The sequence below is a fragment of the Anomaloglossus baeobatrachus genome, chromosome 6 (assembly GCF_048569485.1).
Source record: "Anomaloglossus baeobatrachus isolate aAnoBae1 chromosome 6, aAnoBae1.hap1, whole genome shotgun sequence".
Taxonomy (NCBI): domain Eukaryota; kingdom Metazoa; phylum Chordata; class Amphibia; order Anura; family Aromobatidae; genus Anomaloglossus; species Anomaloglossus baeobatrachus.
Genome location: NC_134358.1, coordinates 395754256 through 395778712, shown reverse-complemented (window position 1 = coordinate 395778712; position 24457 = coordinate 395754256). Strand labels below are relative to the sequence as shown.

The window sequence follows — 24457 nt, the reverse complement described above, 5'->3', positions numbered from 1 at the left end:
GTGATTAAAAAAAGCTACCTGGTTGAAGCAACAGTTTTGTGGTAAAATTTTTTTTTTTCTTTTCACGGCTCAACGTTTATAAACGTCTGTGAAGCCCCCAGGGATTCAAAGTGCACATCAAATATCTAGAAAAATTATTTGAGGGCTCTAGTTTCCAAAATGGTGTCACTTATGGGGGAGCTCCATTGTTTAGGCACGTCAGGAGGTCTTCAAACCCGACATGGCATCCGCTAATGAGTGCAGCTAATTTTGCACTCAAAAATTCAAATGGCGCTCCTTGCCTTCCGAGCCCTGTCATGTGCCCAAACATTTGATTTCCACCACATATGAGGTATCTGCGTACTCAGTACGCGACCTGAATGGACGATCGGCCTGTCTTTTCTTATTGGGGCACATATAAATAGCTCTCTCTCACCACACATCATGTCGCACTACCCTGAAGAAGATTACGAAACGCGTTGGGGTGCGGTGGCGTCTGGTCTGCTGAGGTCTCACCATGAGTAAGTAAACTATTCAATGTTAAAATGTCCACATGTGCTTTTCACTGGGAGTTACTCTCCACATGTCTGGGCTGACTCTGCAGTTGCTTCTCATGGTGATCCCTCTGACCTGACTGCCCCTATGTGTGCTCTGGGTTTTTATCTTTTTACCTGGCACTGTGAATTTGGTGTGGGTGGGGAATACTTTCACCATCATTTACTACAGCGGTCCATACAGCATCTGCTACATCCGTAATAGACCTATTTTATCAATATCCGCTTTTTTATTTGTTTATAGAAGTGGCCACAGTTTGTTTTTTTTTTTTTTTTTTTTTTAATGATTATGACCGTAGATAAACAACTGTTTATTATTTCAATTTTGTAATATTCTCCAAACGTTTTTTTTTGTCCTGATATGACAAGTAATAGAGTGTGGGCCTGATAGAATCCCATGTGTACTCATTAACACATCATGTGTATAACTAGAAAGGGGATATGAAAATTGCCCTGGCCTTACTAATGGTTTCTGCATATAAATAGTTAAAGTGCAGTCATTGTGAATGTGTTCAATTTTCCCACTTTTTTCAAGGTTAAGATGTTCTTTGTTTTTGTATTGTATGCCAACAGCAGACAGAATAGGAGTAGTACAGTAGTGTTCTCATTCAATTAAATACATTAGTATGTATAGTCCAGTGACCAGAGTAATATGGATAAGCTACTACTCCACATTCCCTTCCTTTTAGGAGATATATATATATGTATTTATATGTATATATATGTATATATGTATATATATATATATATATATATATATATATATATATATATATATATACACACATATACATTATATGTGTATATAATTTATATGTATTATATGTATGTATATATTTATATGTATGTACATATATATGTATATGTGTGTATGTATATATTTATATGTATGTACATATATATGTATGTATGTATGTGTATATATATATATATATATATATATATATATATATATATATAGTACAGACCAAAAGTTTGGACACACCTTCTCATCTCTAGAACAACTGTTAAGAGGAGACTTCGTGCAGCAGGCCTTCATGGTAAAATAGCTGCTAGGAAACCACTGCTAAGGACAGGCAACAAGCAGAAAAGACTTGTTTGGGCTAAAGAACACAAGGAATGGACCTGCGCTTTGGTCTGATGAGTCCAAATTTGAGATCTTTGGACCACCGTGTCTTTGTAGAAAAGGTGAATGGATGGACTCTACATGGCTGGTTCCCACCGTGAAGCATGGAGGAGGAGGTGTAATGGTGTGGGGGTTCTTTGCTGGTGACCCTGTTGGGGATATATTCAAAATTGAAAGCATACTACTAAACCAGCATGGCTACCACATCATCTTGCAGCGGCATGCTATTCCATCCGGTTTGCGTTTAGTCGGTCCATCATTTATTTTTCAACAGCACAATGACCCCAAACATACCTCCAGGCTGTGTAAGGGCTATTTGACTAAGAAGGAGAGTGATGGGATGCTAAGCCAGATGACCTGGTCTCCACAGTCACCAGACCTGAACCCAATCAAGATGGTTTGGGGTGAGCTGGACCGCAGAGTGAAGGCAAAAGGGCCAACAAGTGCTAAGCATCTCTGGGAACGCCTTCAAGACTGTTGGAAAACCATTTACGGTGACTTCCTTCTTGAAGCTCATCAAGAGAATGCCATGACTGTGCAAAGCAGTAATCAAAGCAAAAGGTGGCTACTTTGAAGATCCTAGAATATAAGACATATTTTCAGTTGTTTCACACTTTAAGTATTTCATTCCACATGTATTCATTTATAGTTTTGTTATCTTCAATGTGAATCTACAATTTTTAGAGTCAGAAAAATAAAGAAAACTCTTTGAATGAGAAGGTGTGTCCAAACTTTTGGTCTGTACTGTGTAAATATATATGTATGTGTGTGTGTATATAAACATATATATATATATATATATATATATATATATATATATATATATATATATGTATGTATGTATGTATATATATATATAAAATGTGTCTTACTCACTTTAGAAAATGGATTTAACTAATGTACAATCTATCTGTTTCTATTATAGACACCATGGAGATATTTGAAGACCCTGTTACTTCCAATAGTCATCCTTGTGTTTTTAGTCATATCTGTACCAGTAAGTATTATTAGTAGCAGCATAACCACTTTGTAATAGTGAACTGAAATGTGACAGCCCAATGAATTACATTATTTTGGTAAATAGTAAAATTCTTTTACATCTCCATAAATTAGACTTTTTGTTAAATTATAATTTTTTTCCCTCTTTTTTGAAACAAACCCCTGTCCTATGGCTGCAGTTTGATGTAAATAAAAAATTGTGCTTTACTAGCTCACCTTAAGTCCATCACTGAGTCTCCTCCGCTGCTCGCCAAGTCTGGTATTATCCATATCAACAGCTCTGCAGATAATAGCAGATACCAGGTGTGATGGTGGGATATGTTGTACTGTATATCATGTTGTGTAGGGTCATATTTTCGGCTTGGTTCACTGTCCATTATTTATATTGCTTGTGTGTACATTGTATTATCTGTAGGTAATCACCCCCTGTAGTTTTTGTCCCTAGGTGTGGGGGAGGGGTGCCAGGAATCCACCTAACCTCTTTGCTTACCTGTGGGGATGAGGCAGTCTGTTTGAGAACTTGAAGAGAGAAGGAAGAAGATTGATCCTCTGGGAGGAAAAAGCTGAGCCTGCGGCCAGCATGCCAGAGAGACTGTGAGAAACCCCCATTTTCCTGGTAAAGGACTGCTGGAGGATTGTAACTGATCCCCGGGACATTTATACCATTACTGGACAATTTCACCCTTTGTGTGGAGGATTATTTGATGGTCATTCTGTATTGCATCGAATAAATATGCTTTGGATTGTTCATCCATCTCTCACTTTGTTGATTGTGTGATATGGGAGAAAGACCCCGCCACAACTGGTGGCAGCGGTGTGATCAACAGAGCGCAGCCTAATGGAGATCAACCCACAGAGTGAGTACAGAAACTGTACCACATCCAGTCTAAAGGAGAGAGCCAGAGATCTGGGTCTGAGCTACCAGGGACTGAGTAAAGAAGCTTTAATTGATCTACTGGTGGGTGCGAGCCAGTCCACCTCCTCCCAGATGTCTGACGGACAAACACTGGGGATGGAGATCCCTGCCCCAAAAAGCCAGTGGTTGGTGTGGTTCGAAGAAGAGATGGTAGCTCTTGGCCCCAGTGTATCTCAGCAGTATAAGGAGGAGGCTGCTCGCTGAGCACAGAGGAGACAAGAAGCAATGGAGTTGGAGTGTAAACCCAGCGATCCGGGAGCCTGTACGGATCACCCGGGCAGACTTCAAGCCATTTAATGGGGCTTCCGGAGATGTCGAAGGCTTCTTCAAGGACTTTGAGCAGCAGTGTGCTGTGATGGAGGTGCCTCAATCTGGCTGGATACATTTGTTAGTGGGACTCCTGAACGAAAGCCTGGCAGAGGCTTATCGCACCATTGACTCACAGCAGAATCAGGATTTACAACATTGTAAAACGGACTATCCTGGAATACCATGCTAACACCCCAGACTCACATAGGGCACAGTTCTGAGACCTCCCATGCACCACAGGGAGATCGTTTAGGATGTATGCCCATAAGATGTCCCAGGCATGTCTGAGATGGCTGGAAGCGGAAAATGCTTTTACTGTGGAAGACGTTATGCAGGTATTTCTTATAGAACAATTTCTTTACAAGTGTCCCTCAGAAATACGGGTATGGGTCTGAGAGCGGATCGAGCTGCAGCCCTGGCTGATGAGGCCCTTACTATCAGACCGCAATGAAGGAGGCTTATTGACAATAAGCCACAGTCTGATCCTCCTGCACCTCGGCCCTCTCCAGTTATATCTGCCCCTCCACCCAGATGCAGGCCGATGACATCCACGTCTCACAATTCTGGGCCCCAACAGTTCTGACCACACCCTGGGGGAATCACAGAGAGGAGATGTCATGGGTGCGGGTATCCTGGGCACTTGCAATCCAGTTTTCCCGCAAGTACTCGGAGGGACCCCCACGCACCTCCATCTCGTCCGGTGCATTTTGTGCATTCCATCCCGCCGGAGGAAGAGTTAGCACCACCTCTACCGTAGTGTACCACTGACCCCTGCACCATAGATGCCCCTGTTGGAGTGTATAAATGAAATAGAGATAGAGAGACAGGCGCAATATGAGAAGCATCCGTGGATAGATTTAGGATAGATATTTAGAACTGCTCACCTTTGCAGGTTGTGCGCCCCCGCACAACTCCAGTGAAAGTGTGTCAGTCCGGGTTATTCATCCGTTCTGATTGCAGTGTCCAAGCTTATTGAATCTAGACTTATGGTATCGTTGTCGGCTCTTGAACTCCACCGGCACCTTGGGATTCAGGTTTTCCTCCACGATCCTCCAGTTCCCAGCTGGATTCTATAATGGGTTGGCAGGTCCTTTGCAGCTACTACCGAAATCCCAGGTAGGGAGTGGGTATATGGAAAAGAGTTCTTTCGGTCTAATGTAGCGCATAAGGAACCACTTGCTCATATTAAATGTTGTACTTTATTAATTATAAGCTCCTATTAATACAATGCGTTTCAGCAGACAATATGCTTTCATCAGGTTATATCTGCCCCTCCACCCAGCTGCAGGCCGATGACATCCACGTCTCACAATTCTGGGCCCCAACAGTTCTGACCACACCCTGGGGGAATCACAGAGAGGAGATGTCATGGGTGCGGGTATCCTGGGCACTTGCAATCCAGTTTTCCCGCAAGTACTCGGAGGGACCGCCACGCACCTCCATCTTGTCCGGTGCATTTTGTGCATTCCATCCTGCCTGAGGAAGAGTTAGCACCACCTCCACCGGAGTGTACCACTGACGCCTGCACCATAGATGCCCCTGTTGGAGTGTATGACCTCCGGCTTTTGTCACCAGGTTCTCCTACTGCCTTCTCCAGAATGCACATTGGAAGGAGTACGACGCAGAGGAGAAGTTATCGATGTGGGCAATCTGGGCATTTGCAAAACACTTGCCCTGCTGGTCGATTGAGGAATGACCTTGTACCAAAACGACCTGTTCATGTTCTACAGCTGTCTTGCTAAATTCTACTAAAAAGGGGCTGAAAGCCCGTACTTACGAAGCGCTCACTGATATCCTAATCAGGCATGAATACTAATATTCTTTTTATAGCAAGATACTATTTATTTTAATAGCACATGAATATAATCAATGGTACATAGGCATTTAGAACTATAGTCATAGAAACTTATACAATAACAGAAATATGCATCAACATTACCGTTTGTTGTAGCAATCCTTTCACATCGGAGGGAACTCGAGTTAATGATAAGGAAACAACATCTCGGCCTCTTGCATCACAGGAACAGTGCGTACGTACACTTCAATGTCCTGGAAGGTTTCCCTAACATTAAGCGAGTCCGGTGTATTTCTATAGGAAAACTTTGTAGGTTGTGTTTAAATGGTCACCAGCATGTGACAGCTGAGTCATGTTCATGTAACTTGACCACAAACTGCTGTGGGCACCAGCAGCTTCCTGCACATTTCCTGCACATTTAGCCAGTTGTCAACTGGCCGACCACAGTTTGACCATAGTGTTAGTGAAATATTGCAATGAGCCGTAAATTTCATATGCAAGCTTCCTTAAACCTGTTTTTAAGCCAACCACAAGTTTCCGGTAAGTGGAACTGTAAATGTGACTTCCTCATTATCTTGAAACTGCTTCAAAAACCTGTTTGACATGTATTCTTTGGTCATCATATTGGCCATCCAAAGGACATCTCTTTGATACTGAATTATTGATAGGTCAAATAATATCTGGGATCACTCCTATCTTTTATGATTCCTATCTAATCACACATTCTTTCAGTCATATCACATTGGTATCACAATCGGTCCTTGATCCCAGGGATTATTTTCCATCATCAGTATTCCACTAGAAGAAGATCACTCGGAATATACCATACCATGACCAAGAAATATTGTTTGCCACAAATTTTGTTTTCTTGGTTTGTTTAGATAAACGTTGAATCACAAATATAATCACTTTCACTACTTTTGTACAGTATATTAAAACTAAAAGCAATATTATCTGAAAAGCTCCCTTGAATATCATGTGTTTTGGCATTTGCTCGATATTCAAAGGAATCATTACACATTACATTTCCCGATATGTTACTACAAGTTTCACTAGTCCCATTTATGAACATATTGGCATAAGGCCATAACATATCATGAATTGTCCTTTCCACTAAGCTGGGTTTAAAAGCATCTACAGTATTTATAGCTGTCCCAAAACTTATTTTTATATTCTCTATAGGGATGAATTCCAGGTTAGTCAGTCCAGTCTTATTTCTTAGTACCCAAATTCCTCCCTTAAAAGCCAGATATTGCAAATTGGTGACTGTTGCATTCAAATTGCCTTGCCACCATGGAAGATTGATCCATCCCACTATGGAAATGGGTACTGTAGTATTCTATAGACGAACACTTCGAGTGTCTTTTATCAGCAAGATGATCAGAACAACTTTTCTACTTTAAGATTTCCTCCATCGATACCGGGACATCCAGATAAGGGATACTGGTGGCTGTAAGCGAAGAATGTGTACAGATCCAGCAATCTGTGTGTTGAAAATGTGATGATGCATCAGAAATTTATTCGCCATAGGTTCCTCCTGATGTAGACTTGTCCATCCAACGACCAAAGAGGCAAACATCAAACACAGGAATTTCTCCATCTCATCACTATCGAGCTCTTCCCAATAACCGATACCATGGATTCCGCTTATTTACCACACCTTCTGCAAATAAAGATACACTATTATTCCTGTAAATAACATTTTTCTTGTGGGACATATTCCCACTTCTCCACTCCTGGTCTCGTTATCAGGAGAGTACGATCTTTTCCGACCGCTATTACCTCTGCCTCTGAGGGCGGTCCTTGGAGGTTTTGAATCCATATTTTTGCTCCTACATTTGTAATTTTAGAGGATCCAAAACCTTTAGTACCCCGTATTGTTAATTCTGCTAGGGCAGTTCCTTCCCTTATCTCAGACAAGTTTATTGGAATTATCAACATCTGAGCTACCTTCTGGTGCTTCATGAATATCAAAGGTTCATTTCCAAAATTTAGCATCAGTACCTTGATTTCTCCCTGATAATCTGCATCTATTACCCCTCCCACCACTATGGCTTCTTTTAACACTAAACTAGGAGTGGCTATTTGACCATAATGATCCTTTGGTATCTGGCAACCCAATCCTGTTGAAATTGGTTTTACCTTACCTGGGGGTACCACGACAGTTTCCAATGTACTGAGGTCTAAACCTGCGGAATAAGGTGTCGATCTTTCTGGTGTGCCCAAACAGCTGTACCTTGTCTTGTCAACTGTTGGACTGATTTGTCTGATGGCTGCTGCTTTATCTGCTTCTGAATTAAACAAACGTTCAAGTGAGTTAGTAGGGACATGAGCATCGACATGAAATACAGTGGTCTTGGTAGATTGAATAATCCCTTCAATGTCTTGCCACACTTCCCTGACCATCTCAAACACATTTTGCTGTTCCTCTCCCCAGTGGAACTCATATTTTTTCCTCGTTACTTTGTACAAAGGAGCCAACATTTGTCCCAAATGAGGGATATGTTGTCTCCAAAAATCAAACAATCCAATATAAGACTGAGTCTCCTGTTTGGATTTAGGGACCGGAAAATTAATAATTTTCTGTCTGGCATTGGGCAAGATCTCTCTGTGCCCCTTGTTCCACTGAATCCCTAGAAATGTTACCACCTGAGACGGTCCTTGAACCTTAGCATCATTGATTTCCCATCCTTTACTTCTCATATGAGCAATCAGTTTTGTCAATTGATCTTTCACACTTTGCTCATCTTGTCCTTGTATCATTATATCATCGATATAATGTGAGATCTGCATTTCTGATGGTAGATCAAATCCATCCAAATGCTCTGCCACCGTCCGGTGACAGATTGTGGGGCTATGTAGCCATCCTTGGGGTAACCTGGTAAAGGTATATTGTCTTCCTAACCAAGTGAATGCAAATTGATCTTGAGCCTTCTCTTCTATAGGTATAGTAAAGAAAGCATTTGCCAAATCAATTACTGCATACCAAGTTCCAGAGTGAGTCTGAATATTTTCCACAATCGTTATTGTATCCGGAACTGCAGCTGTCAAGGGAGGAGTATTCTTGTTTAACTCCCTATAATCAACTGTCATGCGCCAGGAGCCATCACTCTTTTTAACTGGCCAGACAGGATTATTCCATGCGGTAGTAGTAGGGCGCATTACCCCAGTTTCTACCAATTCTTTAATGGTTTCTCCTATTTCTCTGTGACCTCCTGGTATTCGATATTGTTTCATAGCTACCATTTTTGTAGCTGGAGGCACATGTACAGGGGGCATTTTGACTTTGCCCACCACCACTGGTCGCATTTCCTTATGACAAGACTTAATCCCAAAGGAGAATTTTCCTTCTGTTAGATTAAGAGTCATCCCTTTTAGGACATCAATTCCCAAAATATATTCTGGTATAGGAACTACCAGCACCGTATACTTCTTGATAGGTAAATTACCTATCTTCAAAGCTACCTGTGTCTGAACCCCGGTGATCACTTGACCACCTAGTCCAGCAATTTTTACTCTAGGTCCTTTTATTTTTTCTGGGTTTCCATGAATTAAAGTAGCCTCCGCCCCCGTGTCAATCAAAGCTGGGACTCTTTGAACATTTCCCCCTTTCCAATGTATGCTAAGATTGACGTAGGGACGTTCGTCCCTTTTTATCAATAGGGGGGCTTGGCTGGCTACCTATAGTAAATCACTTCCTTCTGAACTTTCATTTACACAGACTTCAGTCTGTGCATTAGCCCTTCCTTCCGTAACCTTTGTGGCCACGGCTGCAGCCAGTTCTTCCCATGGATAAACTGACTGAAAATCTTCCCAAGACACTTTCTCTGGGGTTTTTTCCCCTTTTCCCTCTAATTTCTTTACCTTGGGGGTTTTTGAACCCCCTTCCATATTTGTAGTGGTCACTTTCTTTGCAGATAGAACTTTCTGTTTGTACAACTTCCATAATTCTCCTGTCTCCTTTCCATCAATCCTTTCCTTATTGATCCCGGCTTTAAGCAAAGCCTGGAACATGTCTTTGCGAGACACCCGTGGGGCCTCCCCTACTGATTTCTTTTTCCAATCAGGATTGTTTGGCTTACTGTTACCAACATGGCCTCCAGGGGATGATTTATCCCACTGTCCCATATCCTGTAACTCCCTCATCCTCCCTAGAACTACACTGATTGATTCTCCAGTCAGCGCTACAGTTAAGGTTAAAATAACTGTTTTGTATGCTGGAGGAGCATGTTTAACCAGCCTATTTCTTATGCTGGCTGTTAATGGGTACTGGAGATAATCATCATCCATTCCCAAAAGAGGAAGAGCATTCCTCATTGATTCTTCCTTCAGCCTTTCCATACCATCTTTTAAGGTATACCAAGGTTTATCATTGATAGGAAAGTCTGCTTCTGATGGGTATTTGTCCAGAAAAGCATGGGCTAAGATCATGATTAAGTTTTGAGTACCATGCTCATTATGATCAACAAAATAATTTTTTATTGATCTCTGAATTACTGGGTCCCGAGACATGGTGACAAATTTTGCCACGTCTCCGGCGTCAAAGTGCACTCCACCTCCTCCGAGATCGTGCACCCTGACCAACCAGGGAATTTCTCCTTCTCCTGGTTTTTGGCTAAACTGTGTTAAAATGCTATCAACTTCTCCCTGAGAGTAATCTTCAATGGTTACTCGATTTTTTACATGAGGAATCGTTCTCTCATTTATGATGGCATTACCATCTTCGTCATATTGCAGATTCCCCTGACCATCCCGGACATGTTCCCGGATGATCTCATTTTCTGTCCTCTCTAGGCGCCTCCTTACTGGGTTAGCCTGAATCTTCCCTTTATGGTAATCCTCCTCATCAGATGATGAAGATGAATCCCACACATCCCCATCCCAAGTATCGGGATCCCAGTTTATAGAAGCTGAGACGATACTTTTATGTACTTTGGTTTTATTTACCTTTCCTCTTCTTTTCTTGTACTTATTTTGAGCAATTTTTATGGCAGCTTTTTGTGCCACATTCTGATAATGTTCCAATTTATCCTTCAACAGTCTGGTATTACATTCCAGAACTGTTTTCAGGCAACCTAATTCTATCATCTTTTGTTCCATCTGGGAACTTTTCTTCTCTATCTTTAGATTACGCTCATGCATTACACTATATGCACTTGCCAAAATCCAGATGCGCCGTCCTAAAGACACTACATCACCTGTTTTCACAGGGACACCACTGAGTACATTCACAACATCAGTAGCTTCACTACCCTTAAGCTTATCCTGCCATTGTTTGCGCCGTGCTAAAGACACTACATCACCTGCTTTCACAGGGACACTACCGAATACATTCACAACATCAGTAGCTTCACAACCCTTGAGCTTATTCTGCCATTGTTCTGCCAATCCACAATTGACCAATTCATGTGCTATAAAATTGTAGGGAGCCTCAGTCCAGCTCGGGATCTCCACAACAACCTCCTTAACATTATCCTTACGTTTTCTGAACATTTTGACACTATGCAAAAAGATTGAAAAAATATATCTGGAAATTTGCCAATTATATGTTTTTAATTTCTAAATTACAAAAATTAGTTTAATTACTTCTTATAGAAGTAATCCTGCCGACTACGCCAATTTATGTCTTGCTAAATTCTACTAAAAAGGGGCTGAAAGCCCGTACTTACGAAGCGCTCACTGATATCCTAATCAGGCATGAATACTAATATTCTTTATAGCAAGATACTATTTATTTTAATAGCACATGAATATAATCAATGGTACATAGGCATTTAGAACTATAGTCATAGAAACTTATACAATTACAGAAATATGCATCAACATTACCGTTTGTTGTAGCAATCCTTTCACATCGGAGGGAACTCGAGTTAATGATAAGGAAACAACATCTCGGCCTCTTGCATCACAGGAACAGTGCGTACGTACACTTCAATGTCCTGGAAGGTTTCCCTAACATTAAGCGAGTCCGGTGTATTTTTATAGGAAAACTTTGTAGGTTGTGTTTAAATGGTCACCAGCATGTGACAGCTGAGTCATGTTCATGTAACTTGACCACAAACTGCTGTGGGCACCAGCAGCTTCCTGCACGTTTCCTGCACATTTAGCCAGTTGTCAACTGGCCGACCACAGTTTGACCATAGTGTTAGTGAAATATTGCAATGAGCCGTAAATTTCATATGCAAGCTTCCTTAAACCTGTCTTTAAGCCAACCACAAGTTTCCGGTAAGTGGAACTGTAAATGTGACTTCCTCATTATCTTGAAACTGCTTCAAAAACCTGTTTGACATGTATTCTTTGGTCATCATATTGGCCATCCAAAGGACATCTTTTTGATACTGAATTATTGATAGGTCAAATAATATCTGGGATCACTCCTATCTTTTATGATTCCTATCTAATCACACATTCTTTCAGTCATATCACATTGGTATCACAACAGCTAAATACAAGGTGGGAAGAGTTCTCATCCCTTCAAGTTGACTTGCCTAATAGCCCAGACACTCATGGTCGGCCACTAGGGGTTTATGGGGTGCAAGCCCCAGCCCCGAGTTCCTCTTACCATCAAAGTAAGCATTTACTTACATTTATTTAAGAGGTCGTGCTGGATGGGCAGAGAGTTATTGGATTTTGTGACTCTGGGGCATTTCTCACAATAGCTGATCCCCGGGTGGTTCGGCCAGAGGCTATACATCATGGACCTGGGATTGTTATTGAATTGGATGAAGGACAAAGGAGGAATATCCCAAAGGCGACTATAGATCTGGACTTTGGCTTTGGGGTCAAGCAATGTGTTGTTGGAGTGATAAGCAGTCTGCCTGCAGATATTCTCCTTGGAAATGATGTGGGAGATCTACAATGCCAATTTATTGGTGCAGGAAACACCGTTTGAGTGAAAGAAGACACAAAGGGAAGCTTGTCCTTCCAACCCTACAGCTTCTTCCTCCAATACATGCGTGGAAGCCAACACCAGAATGCTGATGGACTGTCCCGGCAAGAAGAACCATAGACTATCAACAACTGAGCAACATGGACTTAAGGGACTTAAGGGAGGTGGCCAGAGGTCTGTGTAGACCTCATGGCATACTCACTTATTCAGAAGGAGGGAGAGGTTGTGATGGTGGGATGTGGTGTACTGTATATCATGTTGTGTAGGGTCGTATTTTAGGCTTGGTTCACTGTCCATTATTTGTATTGCTTGTGTGTACATTGTATTGTCTGTAGGTAATCACCCCTGTAGTGTTTGTCCCTAGGTGTGGGGGAGGGGGGCCAGGAATCGACCTAACCTCTTTGCTTAACTGGGGGGATGAGGCAGTCTGTTTGAGAACTTGAAGGAAGATGATTGATCCTCTGGAAGGGAAAAGCTGAGGCTGCGGACAGCATGCCAGAGAGACTGTGAGAAGCCCCCTGGAAAAGGACTGCTGGGGGATTGTGACTGATCCCCGGGATATTTATGCAATTACTGGACAATTTTACCCCATGTATGGTGGATTATCTGATGGACATTCTGTATTGCATGAAATAAATATGCTTTGGATTGTTCATCCACCTTTCGCTCTGTTAATTGTGTGATATGGGAGAAGGACCCCGTCACACCAGAAGCAGCAGTTGAGACTGCGCGCTGGACCTGGGGTGGGTAAGTAATGCAAAGTTTATTTTAAACTGCACCATGGGGGTTTGCCAAAAACAAAAAATACCCTTCAAATATGCTGGACTGTAGTACTATCAAATATCATAAATAAATATAATTTACTAGACATAGATATACTGTAGCCACCATATCATGTGCAACCTGTCATCAACTCAAAAATGGGTTTTCGCAGACAAGCTTGCCACAAACCCATTCTCTGTGTAGAATAGGATAGTCTTTTTTTTGTATTCTGTTCTTTGCAGCATTCATTGTGCAGTAAAAATGACAGCATTTTTCTAGCACTTTACTAAAGCAGAAATTTATAGCAAATTATTTTTTGTCATTTTTCTTTATTTTTCTATTACTGGATTCTTAGCTGGTGCATTTAAATTACATTCTTAGTAGTGTCATACATTATATTCATTAGGAGTGTTTATACAGTATGGTTGGGCGTTTTCCCAGCCGTCAGGGCGTAATGTGTGCACCTCTGGCGCTACCAAAAGGACCAAGACTCCTCGGTCCCAATAGCCCAAGTATTCGGCCTGTTATGCCTGGTGCAGAAATGGTTGCAGCCTGAAACCTGCTCTCCGGCATAGATGTGGAGAGAACTGTAGTGAACCGATTTATCCATGCACTTCCAAAAGACGTGCGAAGCTAGGTTGCCCAGGGACATCACTAGATTTCAGATGACCTTGTGAGGCTTGTAAAAAGACACTTGTCTGTGTAGAACTCCCTGAGCAATAAAGAGAGCCCTCAGGTCACCTTTCTGGGATAGGCAAAAGAAGGGGCCCAAGCCCAAATCTGAGGGGCGCCCGAAGACCCAAAAGGGGTCAGGGCCAGGTTCAGGGTGCACATCTCTTATCGTTGTGTGTTGGAGGTGCCGTGCCCGGGGTCACATATCATCTGTTTGTCCTTTTAACCTCTGAGCCAATGGACTGCTCTGTAAGCCGGTGCTTCTCATATATTACACATCCCTCGTGCAAGGACCTCAGATATGCCAGGTGACTGTAAAGTGTGACTGGACTCAGAACATTTGGGGACTCTGGGAAGGGACACACTTCTACATATGCTAGTCCATGGGGGAGGGGTGGAGGTTATGTGTACAATTAGGTCCAGAAATATTTGGACAGTGACACAATTTTCGCGAGTTGGGCTCTGCATGCCACCACATTGGATTTGAAATGAAACCTCTACAACAGAATTCAAGTGCAGATTGTAACGTTTAATTTGAAGGTTTGAACAAAAATATCTGATAGAAATTGTAGGAATTGTACACATTTCTTTACAAACACTCCACATTTTAGGAGGTCAAAAGTAATTGGACAAATAAACCAAACCCAAACAAAATATTTTTATTTTCAATATTTTGTTGCGAATCCTTTGGAGGCAATCACTGCCTTAAGTCTGGAACCCATGGACATCACCAAACGCTGGGTTTCCTCCTTCTTAATGCTTTTCCAGGCCTTTACAGCCGCAGCCTTCAGGTCTTGCTTGTTTGTGGGTCTTTCCATCTTAAGTCTGGATTTGAGCAAGTGAAATGCATGCTCAATTGGGTTAAGATCTGGTGATTGACTTGGCCATTGCAGAATGTTCCACTTTTTTGCACTCACGAACTCCTGGGTAGCTTTGGCTGTATGCTTGGGGTCATTGTCCATCTGTACTATGAAGCGCCGTCCGATCAACTTTGCGGCATTTGGCTGAATCTGGGCTGAAAGTATATCCCGGTACACTTCAGAATTCATCCGGCTACTCTTGTCTGCTGTTATGTCATCAATAAACACAAGTGACCCAGTGCCATTGAAAGCCATGCATGCCCATGCCATCACATTGCCTCCACCATGTTTTACAGAGGATGTGGTGTGCCTTGGATCATGTGCCGTTCCCTTTCTTCTCGAAACTTTTTTTTTTCCCATCATTCTGGTACAGGTTGATCTTTGTCTCATCTGTCCATAGAATACTTTTCCAGAACTGAGCTGGCTTCATGAGGTGTTTTTCAGCAAATTTAACTCTGGCCTGTCTATTTTTGGAATTGATGAATGGTTTGCATCTAGATGTGAACCCTTTTGTATTTACTTTCATGGAGTCTTCTCTTTACTGTTTACTTAGAGACAGATACACCTACTTCACTGAGAGTGTTCTGGACTTCAGTTGATGTTGTGAACGGGTTCTTCTTCACCAAAGAAAGTATGCGGCGATCATCCACCACTGTTGTCATCCGTGGATGCCCAGGCCTTTTTGAGTTCCCAAGCTCACCAGTCAATTCCTTTTTTCTCAGAATGTACCCGACTGTTGATTTTGCTACTCCAAGCATGTCTGCTATCTCTCTGATGGATTTTTTCTTTTTTTTCAGCCTCAGGATGTTCTGCTTCACCTCAATTGAGAGTTCCTTAGACCGCATGTTGTCTGGTCACAGCAACAGCTTCCAAATGCAAAACCACACACCTGTAATCAACCCCAGACCTTTTAACTACTTCATTGATTACAGGTTAATGAGGGAGACGCCTTCAGAGTTAATTGCAGCCCTTAAAGTCCCTTGTCCAATTACTTTTGGTCCCTTGAAAAAGAGGAGGCTATGCATTACAGAGCTATGATTCCTAAACCCTTTCTCCGATTTGGATGTGAAAACTCTCATATTGCAGCTGGGAGTGTGCACTTTCAGCCCATATTATATATATAATTGTATTCCTGAACATGTTTTTGTAAACAGCTAAAATAACAAAACTTGTGTCACTGTCCAAATATTTCTGGACCTAACTGTATCTATGGTGATGTCCCCAGTCGACATAGACACACAGTCTATGGTTTCATGTACCACAAAATAGGAATGATCAGGGACTTGTTGCATGCTATTGTTATCGGATGTGATTTTCCAGTGTTCTGGGACGAAGCACCCAGGAGTCCGGTATGCATCCAGGAGCCGGCTTTAGTAACAAGGCCACTTGATGAAAAAGCTGAATTTCCTTTTACTGTACTGGCTAGAAAGAAATATCCCTGACCTGGAGGAGACCCATGGCAACTTTTAGACTGAAAAGCTCAGTGACTTAACAATAAGAGGTACTCTAGAATATGTAAATGGGTTAAAGGATGTTCTCCAAGAGCCAGGGGCCGATAGTGGTCTGCAAATGGACAGGAGTTATGTCATGGGACTAAAGTAAGGGGTCAGGTAAAAGAGCATCTCCGCAAGGCCCAAGAACCAAAATGCAGGGGTATAAACTGTTCGCTCAAGTGAGACAATATAGGCCTGGCGATTGGGTACTTTTCTTATTGCCAAGAGTGTAGAACAGGTTCCTTATGCAGTGGCAGGAACCATATAAGGCGGTGAAAAAGGTGGGAGAGGTCAACTATGAAGTCTACCGACCAGGGAAAAGGAACCCCTTTCCCATATATTATAACATCCTGCTAAAACCCTGGAAGGATAGGGACCTACTAGAAACCCCTTGCTTATTGGCCCAGTCAGAAACCAACTTTCTGGATGACAATAGTAGCAGGAAGTGTGTCACTTTCCCAAAGACAGCATGGCCAGAAGACGATACTCAACAATAGGGGCAGGTTCTTGTGGTTACTAGACAACCCTCATGTCATCAAGCATGAACCACCCACTCGGGTCAAGTTAAAGCCCTGTAGAATTCCTGAGACCCACCAGGAGATAGTCTCAGTGAAAATAATACAGAACTGGCTACGCCTCCTCACAAAATTAATTTTGGTAAGGTGGCCCCCTGTTTGCACTATGGGTTTGTAGATTATGCCCTACCCTCTGATTTGGATAGAGGGGGAGGGTATGTATGAAAGCTGGAAATGACAGGGCTAAATCCTAACTTCAGGGTTTGATTAGATGCATCTGCCTAGCTTTTTACTAGAACCAGGAAAGGGTTCACTGGGTGTTAAAAGGGTTGTCCATTGTTTTCTCATTCCCCTTGTTCACCCTATAAAAATAAATAAGCCTATACTCTACTCCAGTGTTGCTACGGATCCAGCGCTGTCTAATGCTATGTTCCCGGGTCCGACGTGACATTATGACCAATCAGCACTCGGCATCGGGCTCCCTGCTTTCGGACGTTTGAGCAGGAAGTCAGCGCAGCACTCATATCATCACTTTAGACATTGCTGGAACCACGGCTGAATCGGAGGTGAGTATAGACTTATTTATTTTTACGGGTTTACAAACCTCTAGTGTTGGTAGTTTCAGCCAGAAGCTAAGAGGGAAAAGATTGTGATCTGAAGGGGTGTGCTTGTCCTGATATTATTTGTCTGCTGGTACAAAAATGTTGCTTGGTCTTCCAGACCATATCTTGACCTCCACTGTTTCTGGTAACTTCCACCATTTCGGGTGCCCCTGGTCAAAATTATTGTTATTGTTAACAGTAAAGCAAGTTGAAGATTAAATGATTTCTAAAATGCATAAAGTTAAAGATGAACACATTTCCTTTGTATTCTTGGCAAAAACATATATTTTGATGTTTTACATTTTAAAGTTTTCAAAAAGGAAGATGAGCTGATCCAAAAGTTTGGACCTCCCTTGGAGATTTGTGTGCTCAGATAACTTTACTTATCCTGTTAGGGTTATGGCTTGTTCACTATAATTGTTAGGAAAGGCCAGGTGAATCAAATTTCACAGCTTTATAAAACTCAGCCGCATCCAACCTTTTGCCAAAATAACAGCAGCCATGAGTTCTTATAATCGCTTCCTAGCACTCTGAAAATGAAAACGGTGGAAGCCCACAAAGCAGGAGAAGACTATAATAAGATTGCAAAGCATTTTCAAGATCCCCTTTCCTCATTTTGAAATGTAATTAAGAAATGGTGGAAGTTACCAGAAACAGTGGAGGTCAAGATATGGTCTGGAAGACCAAGCAACATTTTTGTGAGAGCTGCTCGTAGGCATGCCAGAGAGGCAACTCATAACCCCCGCTTGACTGCAAAAGATCTTCCAGAACATTTAGCAGATTTTGCAGTTGTACTACATTGTTCTACTACTCAGAGACACATGCACAAATATGGCCTCTATGGAAGAGTCATCAGTAAAAAAACCTCTCCTGCATTCTGACCATGGAATTTAATGTCAGAAATATGCAAAAGAACATCTAAACAAGCCTGATGCATTTTGGAGATGATCGCTGTGGGCTGATGAGGTTAAAATTAAAATCTTTAGCCACAATGATCAAAGGTATGTGTGGAGAAAAAAAAAAACACCGAATTTCAGAAAAAGAACACCTGCCAGCCATTAAGCATGGAGAAGGTTTATTGATCCTTTGGTGGTTGTGTTGTGGCCAATGTCACACTAAATATTTCACGGGTAGAGGGAAGAATGAATTCAATGACATTTCAACAAGTTCTTGATGGAAAGATAACACCATCTGTAAAAAAGCTGAGGTTGAAAAGATGATGACTTCTATAAATGGATAATGATCCTAAACACGTCAATATCCATAATACACTACCTCAAAAGGCACAAGCTGAATGTTTCACAATGGCCCTCACAGTCCCCTGATCTGAACATCATTGAAAATCTGTGGCTAGACCTCAAAAGAGCAGTGCAATCAAGATGACCCAGGAATCTGACAGAACTGCAAGACTTTTCCAAGGAAGAATGGATGAAAATCCCTCAAACAAGAATTGGCTTGCTACAAAAAGAGTTTACAAGCTGTAATACTTTCCAAAGGGAGTGCTACTAGGTACTATTCGTGCAGGGTGCCCAAGCTTTTGCATCTGCCCATTTTCCTTTTTTGCTAATTTTTATAATCTTTTACATTTTCAAATTCTTATTTTTGCCTAAAAGAAAAACAATAAGAATATATTTGACCAGGGGTGCCCAAACTTTGAATGCCACTGTGTATGGTATGTATGTATGTATGTATTTATTTGTGTGTGTATGTATATATATATATATATATATATATATATATATATAATATTATATTCCAATTCAGATTTTTACTTTCATAAAGTTTTATTTTTCTTTTGACAGCTGAGAAAATTGGCAGCTTTACAAGACTGAAATGTTACATACTTTGATATGGCCTGATTTGATTTTTTTTTTCCAGACACTTAGAGACATTCTTATATCAAGTATACAAAAAAACAGCAAGGAGCAAGATAATGAAAGGTATTTTTTTCCTTTTTATTCTGCCTCACTAAACGATATATGAAAAAAACATTCTGTTCCATCTGTATTTGTATCTGAACGTTTGGTCCTAATGCTCTAATTTATATAAACAACACAAGAGCTGCAATCGCCAAGATTATGATTATGATCAGGACACCTTGCTTATTGTGTCAGATAGGTTTCTGGACTTTCACACCCATGACCTGCAAATAAAACTTTGTGAAAGTAGACACCAAACATTGCATGAAAAAGCAATTTACTATTTTACATTAATAGATGTTTTTCTTCATTTATTTTTTTTTAACCCCTTCCCACCGTGTTTTGCCTTTGTACGCTTTTCTCTTTTTTTCTTCCATTACTTTTTTATTTATTCTTCAAAACTGCCATATGAGGGCTTGTTTTTTATGAGACCGGTAGTAGATTGATTCAGTTGTAGGGTAAGTCTGGCTCACTGGTTTTGAGGATACGTGCTCTGAAGTAAAGAAACAGTATTATAAAAAGGAGATAATAATTTAGCACTCTGTGGGGAAAATTTTATTTCATAGAAATAGGAGAAATTGCTTCTTTTCAAATGCTTTTTTATTGTGTGCTCAGAGGCAAAAAAGAAAACATGTCATTTATCCAATTTTTCGGCTAATGTTCGTCAGCCTTTTTCAAGGAAACATGTCTAGTGGAGTAACACGAAGAGGGAGATCACCCATAGTTGGGGTGTACTTGAGGTAGCTTTGTGCCTTGTACTGAGCTTACGAAAAAGATGACAAAGATATGGTAGTATGTATCGGTATGTCTATTCAGAGGCTTTGGTACTGTACACTAAGTGTAATACGATGTCAAGGTCCTCCTGCACTGTAATAAGTGTGCAGGGATAGATCCAAACGACCAGCCTGGTATATTGGTGATTGCTGTGGCTATAGAGGATATTATGTAGGAACGGGCATCAGGTTTTTCATAACTTTTAAATGAGTTGTGTCTGTCTGGAGGCTGGTAGCCACAAGATATACATGGAGGCTTGGTATATGGATGCCCTATAAAAGGATCAGAGGGGCAGGTGTCGCTGCCTGTAGAGGCAAATATCCAGGAAGGATGCCAATCAGACCACCAATGTAAAATCTGTATACCAGTGGGCAGGTGGCTAGATGGTATTCGTGGATTCACAATATATGAATGTCCTATAATAGGATCAAAAGGGGAGTGCACCTCATAGCAAACCACCAGGGTGAGAAGGTGATGATCCTATTCTAGGCCTGTAGGGAGAAGTGCTTCCAGGATAGCAGTGGTGCTATCCTGGAGGCACTCCTCCCTACAGGCCCAGAAAGGATCATCACCTCCTCCCCCTGGCAGTTTATTATTACTAACTACACTTCTCTTCTGATCCTATTATAGAACTACACTTCTCTTCTGATCCTATTATAGGACATTCATATATTGTGAATCCACGTATAGCATCTGGCCACCTGCCCACAAGTATACGGATATTACATCGGTGGTCTCATTCACATAGTGCCGAAGTGTTATATCTCCTTTTTAGGTAATAGTTTGACACCATTAATTTTACAGTTGGCTGTGTACTGATGCAGATTAACCCAATATCTGAAAGTTAATACTGCTATTGGACAGGACAGGTTTCCTTTTAAGGCTGAATAAGAATAATCCTTTAAATATAACACCTCTGAAAATGTTTCAAGATAAGAATCAGCAAAGTTGATAACAGTACAAATCTGCCCTGTACCCTAGATTCCATGAAAGCAGGCTACCTGGAATGTCCTACCTAGTGGTAGGGCATTCTGGTCCACAGGTCTGCAACTCTAGGACACACAGGTCCCAATTCATCATTTACGATTTCTTGAAGTTACGCTGATTTGTCGTGTATTCACTGGCGTTATTTGCAGCAAATTCTTCAAATTGCACTCGCTGTTCATGAATTTGGAGCAAAGTCCATTTTTTTGTCTGTTTCTTGCTACTTTTCAGCAACAAAATTTGCTAATCGTTTACAGCTCACACTTTTGTTTAACCCCTTCAGCCCCCGGGCACTTTCCGTTTTTACGTTTTGTTTTTTGCTCCCCTTCTTTCGAGAGCCGTAATTTTTTTATTTTTTTGTCCATCTTGCCATATGAGGGCTTGTTTTTTGCGAGACGAGTTGTACTTTTAAATGAAACCAAAAGTGTTACCATATAGTGTACTGTAAAATAGCAAAAAAATTCCAAGTGTGAAAAAACTGCAAAAAAGTGTGATCGCACAATAGTTTTTGGGATATTTTATTCACAGTGTTCTCTATATGGTAAAACTGATGTCATTGTGATGCCTGAGGTCGGTGCGAGTTTGTAGACACCAAACATGTATAGATTTACTTGTATCTAAGGGGTTAAAAAATCACAAGTTTGTCCAATAAAAGTGGCACACGTTTTACGCCATTTTCTGAAACCCGTAGCGTTCTCATTTTTTGGGATCTATGGCTCAGTGACTGCTTATTTTTTGCGTCTTGATCTGACATTTCTAATGGTACCATTTTTGCGCAGATGCTACGTTTTGATCGCCTGTTATTGCATTTTGCGCTAAACTTGCGGCGACCACAAAACGTAATTTTAGCGTTTGGAATTTTTTTGCCGCTACGCCGTTTACTGATCAGATTAATTGATTTTATATTTTGATAGATCAGGCATTTCTGAACGCGGCGATACCAAATATGTGTATATTTTTTATTTTTTTAACCCTTTAATTTTCAATGGGGCGAAAGGGGGGTGATTTGAACTTTTAGATTTTTTTATTTATTTTTTTTTAAACTTTTTTTTTTACTTTTTTTTTTAATTTTACTAGTTCCCCTAGGGGGCTATAGCGATCAGCAATCCGATCGCTCTGCACTATCTGCAGATCTCAGCTACAGAGCTGAGAACTGCAGAAATGGTGCTTTACTTTCAATGCCGGCTGTATTCCGGTATTGAAAGGAAGTGACTCATGTTAGCTACAGGCGTCATCACATGACCCTTTGCTACCATGGCAACCACCGAAAGTCACGTGATCACGCATGTGACATCTGGTGGGGGCGGCGGTAAGTGAAAATCATGGCCACGCGCATATACATCTCACTGCCATACTTTGGCAGCGAGATGTAAGGGGTTAAATGTTCCGGATGGAATGCGATTCTACTCGGAACATGCAGGCACACATGTCAGCTGTTAAAAACAGCTGATATGTGCGCGGATCGCCGCATCCTGCCCGCGGCAGGGGGCGGGGACTAACCTCACACGCTCCATAACGGAAAGATCCGTCATGGATTGTGAAGGGGTTAAAAATTTGTCAAGTTGCACACTCCTCCTAAAACCTTACTTTGGGGACAGCTGCGAGATGCTCCAAATATTTTTTAGTAAAAACCACCTTTCTTAAATCTGTCTCAAACATCTGGAGGATCAGTAAAGTTTCTGAGGAAAAATCCAAAAAGTCTTACAAAAAAAAAGACAACTTTAAAAGTGCACATAACTTCTTCCGGATCCGGTCCTGGCTGAGGAGGCAGCATAGAGGGGAAGCTCCCGACACCCCTCTGAGAAACCGATGATAAAGAACATACCCAGGCAAGTGAGAGAGCCGAGAGCAGCGCGTCTGGGAGTAGGAAGCAAGCAGCTATGGAGCGGTACTTACTGAGGAGTGCTGGTGGCGGTGAGGGGCCCTGGAGGAGTGGAGATCCTGACTGGCAGCGTGGAGAAGAGGAAACTGTCATGGCGCCGACGAGCCTGATGGAGGAGGAGCCAGAGTCCCCAGTGCAAGATGTGGTAATGAAAGGCAGGAGAGGGAGAAGTGAAGGAGATGAGAGCTGGCGGTCGGGGGAGGATGGAGCAGGAGAGAAATCGCTGCAGGGGATTGAAGAGGGAGAAACACAATGGATAGAGGAAGGTGATATGGAGGAACAAGAGAGAGAGGAGGAGGAGTGCGGCAAGGAAAGGGTGCACAGAGACGCAGGAGACCAGATTGATCACTCAGACACGGAGTATAAGGTGTCTAATCACGATCAACGCCAGCAGAAGCTGCATGTCAGAAAAAGTAACACTCCTTCTAAAGTAAACAAGAAACAGCCACACCATTATCTAAATCCTGTAAACAAATGGGGGAGGGTGGAAAACCCTCAGCACAGAATAAGAGAACTAAGAAAACAGCACCACCTGCAGGCCAAGACAAGCATGGACAAGAGCTCAATGTTGATTGTAAAAAACTGGCTGAGGAAGTGACATCACATCTGTCAAGAGATTAAAGTGGCCATTGAAACAGCCATACAAACATCCCTAGCAGCTATGCAAAAGCAAATTAGTGGCCACGCATCTAGACTGGCAGAAACAGAGCAGAGAATATCTGACTCAGAGTAGAAAATACTGGCTATGCAAGAGCAAATAGCAGCTCTAGTGAAATCTAACGACTATTTGAGAGATAAAGCAGAAGATTTGGAGAACCGATCAAGGCGCAATAATTTGCGCATTGTGGGGCTGCCAGAATCTGTATCTTTGGGACAGCTGGATAACATATGTGAGCAGGAGTTACCTCAGGCCCTGGGCATTAAGGCTAAATTCAGAGTGGAAAGAGCGCACAGAGTGGGACCACTGAGACAACAAGAAGCGAATAGGGGAGAGGATCCAAATCCAAACAAGAAAGCCCCGCTGAGAGCTAGGCAAGTGATAGTCAAAGATCTTGATTATAAACATAAAGAGGAAATACTGAGGGCCTTTAGAGACAGACAGCGACCATTGCATTACCAAGGCAACAGACTGCTAATTTTTGGAGATTACTCAGCCGAAGTCTCCAGAAAGAGAAAAGAATTCAGCAAAGTATGTTCATTCCTGTATAACAAAAAAGTCAAGTGCCAACTACTATACCCTGCCACACTGAAAGTCAGAAATCTCAATGGCTCGTTTGCATATTACAAAGACTATAAAGAAGCAGAGCGTACTCTCATGGCAGAACAGGATAAGAATCGGGCTGACGGACAAAAAAGAGGAAATAATGGAGAAGGGACCAGCAGAGGAGGATCCCTAAGAGGCCCAGGGAAAGACCCGAGAAGCTTTG

The 24457-nt window shown here is 41.8% G+C and overlaps 1 protein-coding gene across 2 annotated transcripts in view; it reads left to right on the top strand.

The window, feature by feature from the left end:
• Nucleotides 1–24457, top strand: part of DPY19L1 (dpy-19 like C-mannosyltransferase 1) — a 210427-nt gene that overhangs the window by 145286 nt on the left and 40684 nt on the right. For both annotated transcript variants that reach the window (XM_075315108.1, XM_075315107.1), the window contains 2 exons: nt 2585–2656; nt 19350–19411. In XM_075315108.1, coding sequence (XP_075171223.1) covers nt 2585–2656; nt 19350–19411 — 134 coding nt within the window. The remainder of the gene's footprint in view (nt 1–2584; nt 2657–19349; nt 19412–24457) is intronic.